Below are 14833 nucleotides of genomic sequence, written 5' to 3'. Positions count from 1 at the left end.
AATTTTATTGAAATTTTCTATTCACGAGATGAAAGGGCTAATAACTGAGAATTATGATAAGATGAATAGATCTATCCATCTTTAATTGAATGTCTCGAGTTTGAGCCTCGAGAATGAAAATAGTTTTTGATACGGAACACTCCCCCTTCCCCCAATGGCCTTATGTGATATGAATTCAGACTAATGGAGACATTTAAGTGGTACCAAACCCTAGTGAGAAAAAAAAAAAAGAAGGAATAAAAGGACCAAAATGGATACTTCTATGAATTAAGTGGGTCTTATTGCCTCTTTCTTAAACTTAAGAGGTCCAAGTGTAGTTTCTAGACTCTATTTTAAATTTATATAATACCTTTTTTTAGTTTCTGCATTTGGCGGCTTATTTTGGAATCTTGAAGAAACTCCCGCCAAAATTGTTCTTGAATCAAATTTTGGCGAAGAAGAAATCAATTTACAAAAATTACATTTCAACTTTCTTGTATAGGAACTCAATTGAAAAAAGGTGCGTAAATCGTTTTTATTTTCGTTTAAGCAATTTCTGGGTTTATGCACATTACATGTTTGATGAAATGCTTTAGTTAACTCAGATTTTCATTATTTTCATCATTTTGACAATTTTTTTGTTAAATCTGAAACACCCAAAGAGATTTTCAAAGGATTAAAAGCAAACCCAGATCCCCAAATTTTGAAATTTCAACTTATTCTTAGTGATTCTTATGGTAATTACTCACTGAGTTTCGTCCGAGTTGAAAAAAGATCAACTCATTGTTGCTACTATCCATGTCCCTTCTTTCGAGTCGATGTGGGTTGCTAAAATTTGTTTCTGTAAGTAAAGTAGGATGACCCAACTGAGGTTTTTATGTGTTTAGCTTTCAAATGAATCAAATTTGCAAATTTGAAAGCTTGATTGTAGAGTGATGTTACCTTCCAGCTATTTCTGGAGCTCTTTTCTTCCATGAACAGCCAACACAAGCTCACATTTCACCCGAGTAACCGTAAATTGTACTTGTTTTCCCCCCTTTTACTGAACACACATTCTCTTTTTATATTTGTAACTCAATTTACTGTCACTAGATTGGAATTATTCATTTAAGAAAAAACATTACTTTCGTAACTCTTTAGAGAAATTATTTGATATTAGTTATGCCAAAAATATTTGATAAAATTGGAAAACTCTTATTCAGACCTTAGAAAAACTACTTGATAGGAATTCCAATATAAGAAACTAGTTGTATAAGTACTATTTCATTTTCCAATTTTAAGGGATTTCAGATTTATATGTTTGAGGAATGATTCAGTGACTGCAGGAAAAAATTGATCAGTGCTTGGCCCATTTGAATTGGAAGAAATGTATGGGAAGAAGGGGAGAGAATTAGTACAAGAATTTGCAGAGAGCGAACCCGGGCAGCTTGCAGCTTTTAATGTATGCAATTTATTCTATATTTGATCAGCTTACTAGAAATTAAATTGCAGATAGTTTTAATCATTTGCGTTATTTCCATGTAGGCTGTGAAAATTGTATAGACGATAGGTGTTGAGTCACTGAGATTTGACATTATCTTCTTTCCCCTATTGTTATAATGCTAATATAAACATGCAATCATCTTGCATTTATAATATATGGGTTCACACTAGAGGAATAAGGTAGCCAGGTAGATGTTTGTCATTATCATGCATGTCATAATGCTGTAGTGGGTTTTTCATACATCCAAGATATTGATCTTGTTATTAACAGAAGTATACATGTAGTTCTACTTCTTCTTTTTAAGGAGTTCTATTAGAAAATGAGTGATCATGAGTGCTTCTTACAAAGTTGATGTTCTGCAGGGTCAATTTCTTTGCTGCTACTTGATATAAACATTTTGATTCATTACATATTTGGTCCGCTATTTACTTAGAGTTTTATACTTAAAGAATAGTTTCTTGTTCAATGCAGACTGACCTAGTTACACAAGTACTTGAAGAATGTAACAGCCATTTCCTGCACCTCAATTCCTTGGTGAGGTATATTTAACACGTTCCTTGTGGGTTCCCAAGCTTTCTTTGTTTGTTATTCATCTCTTTCTGCAACCTTATTGCTGTATAACCCATAACATGCTATTTGTAACAGTAGTTAGGTGAGCTTTTTAGTGATTCTTATTGTTGCAAATATTTTACAGAACAAGTGTGCCTCGTGTATTTTCTTAACTGATATCCTGAAACTGTCCTATTTTACCTGTTTTCTTGTCCAGTTTGCTTCTGATCTAGGCCTTGAACATAGATACTTCATCAGTGCTCTATCATATGTTTTTCTTCTCCATAATACTTGTGTGTCAGCATGCTGAATTTTCTGAAGTTTTTGCTTTAATGTAAAAGCGGTCCCATTGGAAGTTATGTCTTGCTTTGACGCAGCCATTACATTCTTTCAGTTAACTCTTGTTAAGCTCTTATTTTTGTCTGTCTGTGTTGTCCACTTTAAATATTAACTCAACCCTATTTCCCTCCCCCAAAACCATGTCAGAAATTCAATGGAGTGTTAATCTCCGTTATCATTTCAACATTTTTAGAAAAAATTAAAGAAAAGGTTCTCTGCCTTGTTGATGTTTTAAGTCCAAACTATCCAAAGAACTAGAACTAAGAAAACCAACTAAGGTGGAAGGAGAAAACAAATGGATTAGGTATAAAGAATTAAAAAGAAAAAGAACTTGTAGTAATATACTAAGTTATCTGTTTCAAAAAAAATAAAAAATAGTAGGAAGAAAGTAGTCTCTGTATCCCAGTTAAAATCCGTATTGTTTCTTTATCGGTCAGTCCCAAGAAACTTAACCTCTACCTTGAAGATCAAATGAAGGTGAATGGCTCCTTGGAGAAATTTTAATGGCAACCAAGAATTTAATTGATCCATCTTACCAATCTAGATGATGGTCAAGCAATGAGAAGCATAAGATTAAGATTTTGAATAACCATCAATAATAAGCAAGAAGCAATTAAGAATCCAAACTGTACATGAAGATCCATTACAGTTAAGGAAAGAGGAATAAATTCTTGCTAAAAGCAAAGAACATCCTAACGAGAATCTTAAACATGAAAAGATAAAGCCAAAAGGAAAGGAAGTAGAAGATGAATTCAAGTTGAAATAGATCCAACCCTCTTTTTTCCCTCCTGCTGTGCCATGTTCAGCCCTGGTAGGGTATATTTATAGTTTTCATGTAAGAACACGTCTAAGAACCAGTATTTGTCTGATATCAACTTGGCACTGTGCTCCTATAGTTCTATTTGTCTGATGGCACCTAGGCACTGTAGCCTCCAGGTTTGTGCCATGCTAGCGCCTAGGCACTAAGCTCTCAGAATGTTTTTGTGTCTTATAGCGCCAAATGCTATGTTTGTATTTTCTGAAGCTTTCAACTTTGCTGTTTCTGGGCCAATTCAGTATTGAGCATTAGGTGCTTGTCCTCCCACTTTCCATACCTTCTATTTAATTGGCTACATCATACTGCATGAGTGTCCTAATGGCAAACTGTTAAATTTGATGTCCATACACCAGATTCCTAAGGCATATAATTTCATCAAATATCACACATCAACTTGGATTAGTCTCGGTTCATTTCTGAAATTGAGTCAAATCCAGCCTGTTGACAATGTGTTTCCCAACAAAAGTCATTCTTTCCTTACGCATGTGTATTCTTCTCTATGTGCCAAATGGAGTACAACTTTGTTTCAGACCTTATCCATCTCGAGTTTGACACAGGAAAATGAATGCAAAAACTCCTGCTGAAAGTTCAAGTGCAAACCGACCAACTCAGAACGACGCAGTTTCAAATAACGAATCACCTGATGACAACGAGCCACCTGAGACTGATAGAAGTTCCAATGCAGAGCTCCCCAAAGATGATAATTACCATGGGCTGCTTATCCATCATCAGTCTCTCACTCGCAACAAGCGCTGTCTGATGGCTTATGTGTGAGTAACAGTTAGCTTCAGAGTTGTCCTTGGGAAACGGTCATATATTCCTGATCTTCCTGCATCTCTTATGTTCGTTGTTGACTTTCTTTCTTGCTCCTTCTTTAGATATAATCGAGCAGAAGTTGTTCGAAGATTGGGATGGACCCTTGAGCGTGTCCTCCCAGAAGAAATTGAAGAGAAGCTTAGTACCTCAGAGAAAGAATATTTTAAGAATCATGCTGCAACTATCCAATCATACATGTCAGCACTTGATCTTGATTTGGGGGTGGTAAGTGTTCTTTTCTCATAACTTCTTATTTGTGTCCTGATATATTGCTCAAAGACTATAGTGAATAGACTTTTACACCTAACAAATACTACTATGCCTGAAATTGCAGAAAGTAGACTCTTGCTAAGTCCTAACCAGGGCATGTTTTCATTTTTTGATAACCAAACCAGGACATGTTTTCTGTACTCTTGGCATTATAGTATGATCTCCTAGAAGAAATTTTGCATTTCCCTCCTTCAAAAGGTTAATTGTTGTAATCTGTGACTATTTAGGAGCAGTATGTGTAATTACCAAAATTTGTTTGAATCCAAACAGCAGAAAAAAGGGCAACTGTCCATTAAACGTCATATGATTCACTTCCTTCTAAATAGTGTCTTGTTCTTTTTTTCTTTCGTTGTGTTGATACGGAACTATAGTGACTGTTTTGCTTAGCTCATTGATCTCTGGTTCTTATGAAGTGTCAGCAAGTCGGAAAATTGATATATCTGAAGCTAAAGTTGTTTCTTGAAGTTCTGTAACATTGAGGGGTCCTAGCCTAACAATGCTCCCCGACAAGTAATTTTTATCTCTAGGTGGGGTGCAAAAGGAATGTCACCCTCCATAGCATATCTGCACATCTTCCCCATCGTTGCACTCTCATCAGTGTTGGTGTGCCATCGGAGCAAGAGAAAGAAGCTTGGATTGGAGTGTGGATGGTGACTTGCTAGGAGGGTGGCAAATTTTTCCTTTTCCGTTTCTTTCTGTTGTGAGTAGGAAGTATCAAATTTGCTCATTGCATTTGACTTTAGGCTTCGGATAACTATATCAATCATTGGACTAGAACTATCTCTGAAAAGAACATGAAGCTAGGGCAGCAATGTGAAGGCTTGTGAGTGCATTAAGTAAATTAAACAGATCCTCGATTATCAGAAGTTCAACGTGCTCAAATAAAACACTACATTGACAAGCAAAAATATGACATCACTCCATGTGTTTTCTAGAATATCTGATCAATCTGCAAGGGATTGCTTTCCTTATAAACTTTAAATCTCTGGGAGACCCGCACAGTGCAAATGATAAGAGACTCGGCCAAGTACCTTAGCTTCCTTATGTTTTGCTTTTCACAGGATATGGTGCCTCCAAAAGATCCCTATATCAAGGTGAGGGTCCTTGATGATATTGGTAATGTGGTCCTCAGCGACCAATTAGCCAACCTTGCTCGTCATGCAATTCTTTTCATTAGGCGCACTGATGCAGAGCAGTATATTTCTCAGGTGATTTTCCTATACAACAGAAAATTGCGTTAGAAATAAATGCATCTACCTTTTTCTCAAACTTCTAGCCGTGGCCTCTAATTACAGGGCTTAATGGAAGAACTCACGAGTTGATTCCAATGACTACAAGTTACAAGCTGATTCTGATAATCGTGCATTGCTTTTACCCAAAACTAGCAGTGTCAGGGCAACTGATTCTGATAATCTGCAGCTTGAGAAGGCATTGGAGAAATGGAGGGAATCATTGAGTCTGATATAAAAAAGGGTTTGTTGATTTTACTGACATCTAAACTAGAAGTTGAATTGTAATCTAGACTTCAAAAAGTGAGTGTATTCTGAGAGCTTATTGCTCTTGGGTGAACAAAGAACACAATTTACTTGTCCTGTATATTATAAGTCTTCCCTGAAACATGATCTATAAGAACAAAACCGAAATAGTTTGGCTTATGCTCTTGTTTCTTTTGCTTGCTATAATTGTTATTCTCTCTACCAAAAGAACAAAGACGATACAAACACACAAAAACATTTGTAGTGCATAAATTACTCAATAAACAAAACTCGATGTGCAGCGAACTTTATTGAATTGAGTCTAAGTTCTGCAGAAAGAGGGGAACTTTGTTTTTTCATCTTTCCTAACACACTGGTAGACTTCAACCTTATTCTTCGAATCAATCTTCTTTCTCAAATAACATCTGACAAAGTCAATATGAAATGGAATACAACTATAACATGTAAAGAAATGAGAACTTCAAAACACATTGTCAAACATAACATTGCCAATCCAAATGCTATAGCAGTATCGTTAACTACAACGTTTTAGTTTCTATCATGTCATATCAGAGAAGTATTAACAGCCACAAAATCATGATACAAGTAGCCACCATACAAACTAACACTTGGCTAGATTTATTTCCTAGTGACACAAACTTGATGGAAACCTCTAACATTGTGCATAATTCGTTGCTAAGTTGACTGCAACTTAGCAGAGAGAAGATTTGGAAGACATGAATCTCGAGGGGAAACTTCAGTCTTGGGGAGGTTGAGCATCTCAACTGCTTTTTGCACCATTGCTGCCAGAGATTCTGGTGACTTGAACAATGATAAAAGCTCTGAGTTGTCCATTTCCAAGAGCATTCCTGTAACCTTTGCAGCAAGATGGGGCTACAAAAAGCATATTAGTTTTGTTAATTCTCAGGGTAATAGCAAGACCGATACAGAAGCTAGACCAGCTCTATATAACCAACGAATAATGAAGCTCAAAACTAAATGGCTTCAAAAAGCTTCTTGACAGATCACCCACACCAACATCAGTAAAATTGTCAGAGATGGATCAAATCTTCTTTCAAGTGTTTATCTACCCCTTGGGTTCTCCATGAAGAACCAAAACAATTGCAGCAGACAAATTATTTTGCATTAGTGCATAGGGTAGCTATTATAGAAGAGAAAAGGAGGATTATAAAGGATAGAGAAAAAGCTCACCTTGTGTTGACTAATAAGAGGATAAAGGTGGTCTCCAAGTATCTGTTTCTGCTGCTTAGGAGGTGCAGCAGTAAGCATGGTACTCAGGTTGTCTGAAACCTCAGACAATGATCCTTTTGTACTGGTGCCAGGAGAGAAAACACATCCTTTCTTCATACCACAACCATTTGGTGCATATTTGACCTGCAAAGCATACATAAATTGTGTGGTTACTAAAACAGGGGTGCTTAACTGTGATCCATCATGCAAAAAAAATTTTAATTTTCCCAGGATACTTCTCACCCAGGTGAAGGCATGCACCAAAAGTAGGAAACTTGAAGCAATGAAGCTCATCAATGTACACATATTAGTGAATGAAAAAAGAAGCACTTTGTTATGGGTTACAACAATTTGAAATAGACTACAATTTCTTTTCCATGACAGGATTGTAAGAAGAATCAGTGCAGGCAGAAGTTTAGTAACAAGATGATAACCAAATTATGGAAAAAGATCTCAACTTTTAAAATACATATGCTAAGTAATCTGCACGTGAGATTAACAATTTTGCATCATATAAGCTAAGAAAACCAAAAAAAAATGTTTGAGTTAAAAGATAGAGTAAATATGGGCGGAATGATTTATGATACTTTAATTTTTGTAGTTACAGACTTACAGTTGCAACAATAATTCAAATCAATCAAACAGTTTCCGGCTAAAAATCACATACTTAACACTAGTTAAGTGAACGCCTAGTTTTTCAAATACATGAATAATGATCAGAAGATTCAGATTAAAAGAATATATGAAGAACACCAAAAAAGGGAACATAAATCAGTACACGAAATTGAAAATCAAATAAAACAATATTTATCCTCACCCTAGCAAAATGATTAATCACTATTCTGAATAGGCATTTGAAGACATTATCTTTTTCCATTGAGGTAAAAAGGCAAGTCACACATTTTCAAGGGAGGAGTCTCAGAAAAACATTCAACTTAAGCATTCTAAATTGGAATATTGAACTACTACGCTGTGCAGATCAACAAATACAAAACTCAGTCAATCAAGATTCCAATTTATGGAAAAAGGATAGCAAGAAGTTTAACCTTTTGAGTATAGCTAGATTGTTTTGATGATGCCACTGATTGGACTGATTGCTGCCAGTAAGGGACATCTGGAACTGGCATATGTCCGTTCTTCTTTCCCCTATTCTGCCTATATTGTGAAGCACTAGGAATCTGAAAAATGAGAGGAAAGTGGTAAGAAATTTCATCATAGGTTTAAACCTGAAACATGCCCATGCAATTTAGTGCCTCCGGACTACTGCTGAAAAGTTCAAGATTCTGTTATCCAACTCAATGAAGTAGTAAAATTGCCGAAGTATTATGAAAATTTACAGCTGGACTAACCAAGGAAGTTTGATAAGAAGGTCTAATAGAGTTTGCAAATCCATTGACCATCCAACCATGCCTCATACTCAGAGGCTGATACAGCAGCCCTGGTTGTTCAGATACTTGTAGATCACCAAGGGCAGGATAGTACAGAGGGGGATATCCACCAGGGAAAAAAGCGGAAGATCTGGTGAGACCTGCAATTCCTTGTGCATGCTTAAGCAGTAATTGAGTTTGCCTTTCCTCTTTCCTTTGAGCAATAGCCACATACAATGGCTTTTGGCCAAACATAAATCCTGTGGAATGTCTAACAACTTCAATACACTTAATAGGGACCTTAAGAGAAACCTTCTAACTTTCAGTACAAAGAATTTTGAGGCCAGAATTCTACAACGATATCATCTCATCTTGTACAGATTCAACAAGAGAAAGTAGATGGACTGAAAAAAAAAAGACACCAACTTAATTATAACTTTGGAAGAATATAAGCTATCAAACTGAAGAACATATGAATAATATGAGAGAAAATTGATGGGAAACGCAATGGAAAGGCATCTGTTAATTTTCTTTCAATGAATACCTTTATTTTCTGTGTTCAATTAAGACACATAAAATAACAGTAAGGAATTTTGTTCATGAGAGACGATTGTTGTTGATGCAAGCATGACATGGCATAAAAACATGTTCCGGGGTATCACTACGTACTTGACTAACTAATCTAGGGAAGCCTGACAGTGATTTATTTTTAAGAAATTAAGTTTATTGTTTGCAATGTCTTGGAACAGCTTTCGTTTTTTCTGAGATTTCTGTGTTCATTCCTCGTTTTACTATTCCACACAAAAGTTCACTTACAACTAAATTCTACAACACTAGGAAACACATTGATCACAGATTCAGAATAGTAATTAAAAATAAGAGCTTAGAAAATGCCATGACGAAGAATATATGTACCATCCACGAGCTTAGTCAGAGGTTAAACCCTTTAGTGCAGAGGTATTAAAAGGAAGCAGAGACCAAAAATCCAGTGTGCACGCAGAGAAAAGATGGGAAAAGGAGCCATAAAAGAAGAAAAACTAGGTTTGGAATTTAACATGATTGAGAGGTCTTGTCTATTGGCAAGCGCAGCAAGCACTATAACTGAACCATATGTGGGACAATTAGCCTAAACTCAACTAGAACAACCAAACAAAAAGTTGCTTGCCTGACATGATACCCATATAGGCATTACGGAATCTAAAGTTAAGGCATTTGACAGAGACATGCATTTCTGCATTAAAGTTCTGGAGTTCTATAACCCCTTAACCCTGAATTTCATGAGTATATCCATATTGATAGAGTCATTCAGGAACTCTATCCATGCTGTAACACTTCATTATTTCTGACACCTCCTTTAGAAAGAAACCAGTGTAAAGTAGTACTACTTATTTACTTAAGCTGGGATATCTGTGCTCAAAAACGTTATAGGAAAGAAAATGTTAGATAGCACCAAAATTTACTGCAAGTGCTAGCTCATGTGAAAAAACATTCAGTGCCTTGGCATTCACCATGATCTAGACCGAGTAAAAAGATATATAACTTACCATGAAAAGTATTCACCGCTTTATTGGCCTCCTCTGGTCTGGAAAAACATACAAATCCAAAGCCCCTGCTGACTCCTTTTTCATCTAGCATAAGTTTTGCAGAAGTGATTTTGCCACATTGACTGAACAATTCACGCAACTCGTGATCCTTGACATCACCATCGATATTTTTGACGTACACATTTGAACCCTATGATGACATTAATCATGATAAAAAAAATGGACAATACAATACAGTAACACATCTTTTCTACAGTAACATATATCTTTTAACTGAGGAAATGAGAAACAAAGATACCTGGTACTTAATAAGTCGCGCCTTCCTTCTCTCCTCAAACAAACGCCTCAATATCTGTTCGCGTTCTGTTTTCTTTTGTGCTCTTGCTACATACAAGATCTTGCAGCCTGCCCAATGCATACAGGTCATATAAAGACTCTTGAACACTGTAGCTGTTAGTTACATCTGAGAATACGACAGCAAGATAAAGTCAAAACCTACCAAGTTTTGATCCATTCATAGCTTCCCTTGCTCTCCTAGCATCATCTGGATTCTCAAAGTTCACGTAACCAAAACCTTTTGAACATCCATTCTCATCTTTCGAAATGACCAAGCTGATAATTTTCCCAAATTCAGAGAACTTCTCTCTAAGATGCTCTTCTGAGATGTCAAGACCCAGGTTCTTGATGAACAAATTTGTATATTTTTCATCAGGGCTGGGCAGAATCCGGTCACTCTTTTTGACGAACTTTCCTACATACCTATCCATAAATGGATGTAAAAATTTTGGGGACAAAATAAGATTAAAAGTGTGCAAGAGAAACAGTTTTTTCTATATACTCTATCAAAGTTCATCAGGATCACTATAAATTATAACTGAGAGAATTTCACGTACATCTCCTTTCCTCCAACAGCAGATCCATTGAGCTCCTCAATAGCAGTGTTTGCACTGTCCTCAGTCTCAAACTGGACAAAGCCAAATCCTTTACTCCTTCCATCCTCAGAAACAGCAACTTTACAGGATAAGATATTTCCGAACTTCTGGAATATTTCTTCAAGCTTCGTGCTGTCAATTACATCATTTAGATTCTGCAGCAAAATCCCAAATCAGTTTCACATAGGGATCAAAGCAATAAGGAAAAAAGAAAACCTATTAAGATCTCAAGATGAATGACAGCTATCTAGTCCTTAAAAAGTACCTTGATGAATACATTTCCAGTTCCACTTCTTCTCACAACAGAATCACGACGGGACCAACTAACCCTTATAGCTTTTCCATTGAGGGTGGAATGATTTTTCACCTCAATAGCACGCACAGCTGTTCACAGTTTAAAAGACAGTAGAAGCTTTCCAAGTGAAAAATAAACTCACACAGAATTTCGAGGAAAAGAAAGTCAGACGTACACAATAACAAACCATAAGCAACCAAAGAATTAGACAAAAGTTCTGCATTTGCAATCATTGTCCCTTGAGTCACTGGTCAAGGAGCATGAAGCTTAATAAATGCTAACCGCAAAAAAAGTCATGAGCTGATCTGTTTCGCTCACAGAGCAGGAAAAACCGCAGCTTTCTCAGGCAATTAAGAAAAAAGATGATACAACTTGTACAATTTTAAAAGGTTAGCTCATACTTATGATACAAATCACAGATCAGATCATACGGACAATGTTTCGTGAACGGAAACAACATTAAGTGACAAAATGAGCAACTCACTGGTCCTCAACATTCCACAAAACAGAAACTAGACAACAAATCAATCAAATTAAAATAAATAAGACCAAGGCAAATCATTCAGATAACCTTCATTTAATGAATTCGCCAGTGTTCCATAAAACATCAAGGCTGAAGTAACAGTCCATCAAAAGACCACACTACTCACTGATGGACTTCATTGAAAGAACTACATAGATGACTCACACCACAAAACAAACAATTTGACCAATTATAGCAACAAAATCTCAAATTACAATTAATTATTCCCTTAACCACATCATCAACTAATCCATAGTAAAAATAACTTCAGCAAAAGTCCACTGAAATGACTCACAGCAGAGAAGATCATTCCATTACTAATCAACATCATAAAATCCTCAAGATTTTCAGTTATATCTTCCCTCGATTGCAAGATATAACAATTATATAAGTAGACGCATAGCTTGAAGAAATAGCATGCAGGAGTAACCACAACAAAATAAATAAATACTAGTAACAAACAAAGAACTCGCCAACCAGCACTATAGCTTCTTCCTCTCACTCTCGGACAAACTGTGTTTTATTGATTATTCTCAATGATTCAGAATGAAATTAATCCAGCCAGACAGGGGAGGGCTCACTATCAAAACTTCATTTCTGGAGTCTGAGCACCATCCTATTACCACTAAATACAACTCCATCAATGAAATCTAGCATTCCTTACATACGAGTGGAAATCCAATCCCGTCGTTGTCCTTCATATTTCATATACTTGAACAAAAAAGCGCCAACTTCTCCTTATTTTTCCGTAAGAAAGAAATCTAACCCTGTCCTTTTCGTTTTATAAATGTATATTCACAACCGAGTGGATAACATATATACCTAATCCAATAGGTTCTCGAGTCAATTCCACAATTACCCCCAAGGAACAAATTCATACACACATATAGGATACACATAGGCAGATACAGAAACACGAAAATATAAGTAAACAAGAAAAACTGCATTTCACACAATTTCTTAGGAATAAAATTTAGTACAACTCCGTAAATACATATCTCAGTCTTGAATTTCCGCATTGATCAGTTATATAAGAAATCAAAACACAAAGTTTTTATATGAATTCGCCATGAAAACAAATGTCAAACTGAATTACGCACGAACTTCGAACGAAGAAAACCGAACGGAAAATTAACAGTACAAGCGATACAAAACAATACAGTATACACCGTCTTGGTAAAACTTCAGCTGCATTCTTAGGAATAAAATATAGTTCTACTCCGTAAATACATATCTCAGTCTCAAATTCCGCATTGATCAGTCATATAAAAAATCCAAAACACGAAATTCTCATCGGAATCCGCCATGCAAACAAATGTCAAACTGAATTTCGCACAAAATTCGAACGACGAAAACCGAACAGAAAAATTAACAGTGCAAGCGATACTGAAAGATACAGTATATACCGTCTTCAGAAGAAATGAAGTTAACGTAGCCGTAACAGAGGGAACGGCCGGTAGAAGAGTCGCGACAGACGCGAACGTCAACGAGGTTTTTGAACTCTGAGAATGCTTCGTAGAGTTGCCCGTCGGTCACAGAGTCGTGAAGGTCGCCGACGTATAGCGACGCCATTGTCCGGGCAAAAAACGACGCCGGAAAATTCAGTTACGTTTTTGTATAACAAAGGAATGCAGCTGCAGCAAACTGAAAATTATAGAGAGAGAAAGTGCGTTAGCGAATTCTGTTAGTAAAGAGATAGTGAGTGGGGCGGAAAATCGTGCTTTATACATACTGTGAAAAATCAGTTTAGATTGTGGGATTTGGATGGAAATTCACAAATTACATAAATCTTTTTTTTAATCCAAATTACATAAATCTAATATATACTTTTTCTTGTTATTGGTAATGACAAGTTATTTTTTTTCCATTTTGGGTTAAAATATATTATAGATCATGATGCATTTTTGATAATCGAAAAAAATGTGATCTTGAACAATTTATAAGGTTTTGTTTTATCTAAAGGGAAGATAATATAAGCACATTCAAATCGTTTAGTATAAACTGAATTAGAATTTATATAAATTAACATTTAGTATATTCATATTGTTTGAGATAGCTATATAAGCCTGTTATAAATCCAAGCTTAAACATAAATATGAGATTTATAAGTTACTCAACCTTAAACGCAAATATAAAAATTCATCCTATATTATTTTATTTCTTCGCCAAACTTCCTCGAATTAATTGAAATGAAATATAAACTCTTTCGAAAGGAGTCAATCTATTACAATAACACTGCATTGAAATAAATAATAATCTCTCAATTGATTCTTTCAAGTTCTTTAAGTTCTTTTAGTAGATATAGATAATATAATGCATCAATTTAGTACTCCCACTATCCCAATTTATGTCTTACTTTTCTTTTTAGTGATTCCAAAAAGAATGACACATTTTTATATTAAATAACAATTTAACATGTCTATTTTATCTTTAATGAAATGATTTACCGTCACACAAATTTCTATCATTCATTTTGGACCACAAGTTTTAAAAGTCTTCATTTCTTTCTTAAATTCCGTGCCGAATCAAATTACCTTACATAAAATGGGACGGAGAGAGTATAAATTATAGGTTATTTTTAAATTTGAATATACACCTGAGTATAAATTTCAATTTTCTTTAAAATTATCTTAAATCTTCACTAAACATTATCAAAATTAAGATATAAACTCTCCTAAAGGGACTATTATAACAACATATGTATGCTCCATACAATTAACAATGGCTTAAGTCATCCACGATCCCTTAAAGTTGTCCGCATAATTCACTTGGACACCTGAATTAAGACTTGTACCTATTGAATACCTAAATTGTTCAAGACATGTACCTATTAAACACAAAACGCTGAAGTGGCAAAATAAGTGTATCTCACTGCTGATGAGCCCGTGAATACATTTTTTTAAAAGTAAATTTGTACCTACTTTCTTGACACTTGGCATGCATTGACTAAATAAATGAAAAAATAATTTAATTAAACATTAATCTTTTAATTCATAAAAGAAAAAAAAACTACCCTCACACCCATGTACAAGTCCTCTTCTTCTTTAACCCATCATTTTCAAGACTTCAAATTTCTCTGTCTTTTGTTTTGGCATTTTTTTCTCTTCATTTTTGGTAAACAAACTGCCTGCTAAATTTGCAAACAAACTGCCTGTTGAATTTGCAAGAAGAAGAAAAAAAACCGACCATTGGA

The 14833-nt window shown here is 35.4% G+C and overlaps 2 protein-coding genes across 3 annotated transcripts; one reads left to right on the top strand and one right to left on the bottom strand.

Annotated features, from left to right (window-relative positions):
* Window positions 1-380: 380 nt before the first annotated feature.
* LOC102581524 (DNA replication complex GINS protein PSF1) lies at window positions 381-5908 on the top strand. Of its 2 annotated transcripts, none has more exons than XM_015305071.1 (7): window positions 381-499; window positions 1305-1420; window positions 1934-2001; window positions 3725-3937; window positions 4046-4208; window positions 5315-5461; window positions 5549-5908. In XM_015305071.1, the coding sequence occupies exons 2-7, from the start codon at window positions 1346-1348 to the stop codon at window positions 5573-5575; spliced, it is 693 nt and encodes a 230-aa protein (XP_015160557.1). In that variant the 5' UTR covers window positions 381-499; window positions 1305-1345; the 3' UTR covers window positions 5576-5908. The 2 variants fall into 2 exon arrangements, with proteins under 2 accessions (XP_015160557.1, XP_006366783.1); XM_006366721.2 differs by having other exon boundaries at window positions 1296-1420.
* Window positions 5909-6227: 319 nt separating this feature from the next.
* On the bottom strand, window positions 6228-13311 carry LOC102581188 (polyadenylate-binding protein 7). The gene is made up of 10 exons (XM_006366720.2): window positions 13047-13311; window positions 11088-11206; window positions 10784-10977; window positions 10390-10649; window positions 10189-10295; window positions 9891-10080; window positions 8329-8606; window positions 8026-8157; window positions 6941-7123; window positions 6228-6622 (listed from the first exon to the last, which is right to left on the bottom strand). Exons 1-10 carry the CDS (start codon window positions 13210-13212, stop codon window positions 6425-6427), a joined length of 1827 nt encoding a protein of 608 aa, XP_006366782.1. The 5' UTR covers window positions 13213-13311; the 3' UTR covers window positions 6228-6424.
* Between the last annotated feature and the right edge of the window lie 1522 nt (window positions 13312-14833).

This window comes from Solanum tuberosum, unplaced genomic scaffold (genome assembly GCF_000226075.1).
Source record: "Solanum tuberosum cultivar DM 1-3 516 R44 unplaced genomic scaffold, SolTub_3.0 scf00679, whole genome shotgun sequence".
Classification (NCBI taxonomy): Eukaryota; Viridiplantae; Streptophyta; class Magnoliopsida; order Solanales; family Solanaceae; genus Solanum; species Solanum tuberosum.
Note: the sequence above shows the minus strand (reverse complement) of the source record. Positions and strands in the feature narration are given on the sequence as shown.

What these genes read in the sequence shown, in the direction of transcription:
- LOC102581524 (XM_015305071.1), top strand. Translation starts at nt 1,346, where the DNA reads ATGTATGGGAAGAAGGGGAGAGAATTAGTACAAGAATTTGCAGAGAGC. An exon ending in CACCTCAATTCCTTGGTGAG is followed by an intron (nt 2,002 to 3,724) that starts GTATATTTAACA and finishes AGTTTGACACAG; the next exon opens with GAAAATGAATGCAAAAACTC. An exon ending in CGCTGTCTGATGGCTTATGT is followed by an intron (nt 3,938 to 4,045) that starts GTGAGTAACAGT and finishes CTCCTTCTTTAG; the next exon opens with ATATAATCGAGCAGAAGTTG.
- LOC102581188 (XM_006366720.2), bottom strand. Translation starts at nt 13,212, where the DNA reads ATGGCGTCGCTATACGTCGGCGACCTTCACGACTCTGTGACCGACGGG. An exon ending in GCTGTTGGAGGAAAGGAGAT is followed by an intron (nt 10,650 to 10,783) that starts GTACGTGAAATT and finishes ATTTATGGATAG; the next exon opens with GTATGTAGGAAAGTTCGTCA. An exon ending in CGCGACTTATTAAGTACCAG is followed by an intron (nt 10,081 to 10,188) that starts GTATCTTTGTTT and finishes ATGTCATCATAG; the next exon opens with GGTTCAAATGTGTACGTCAA.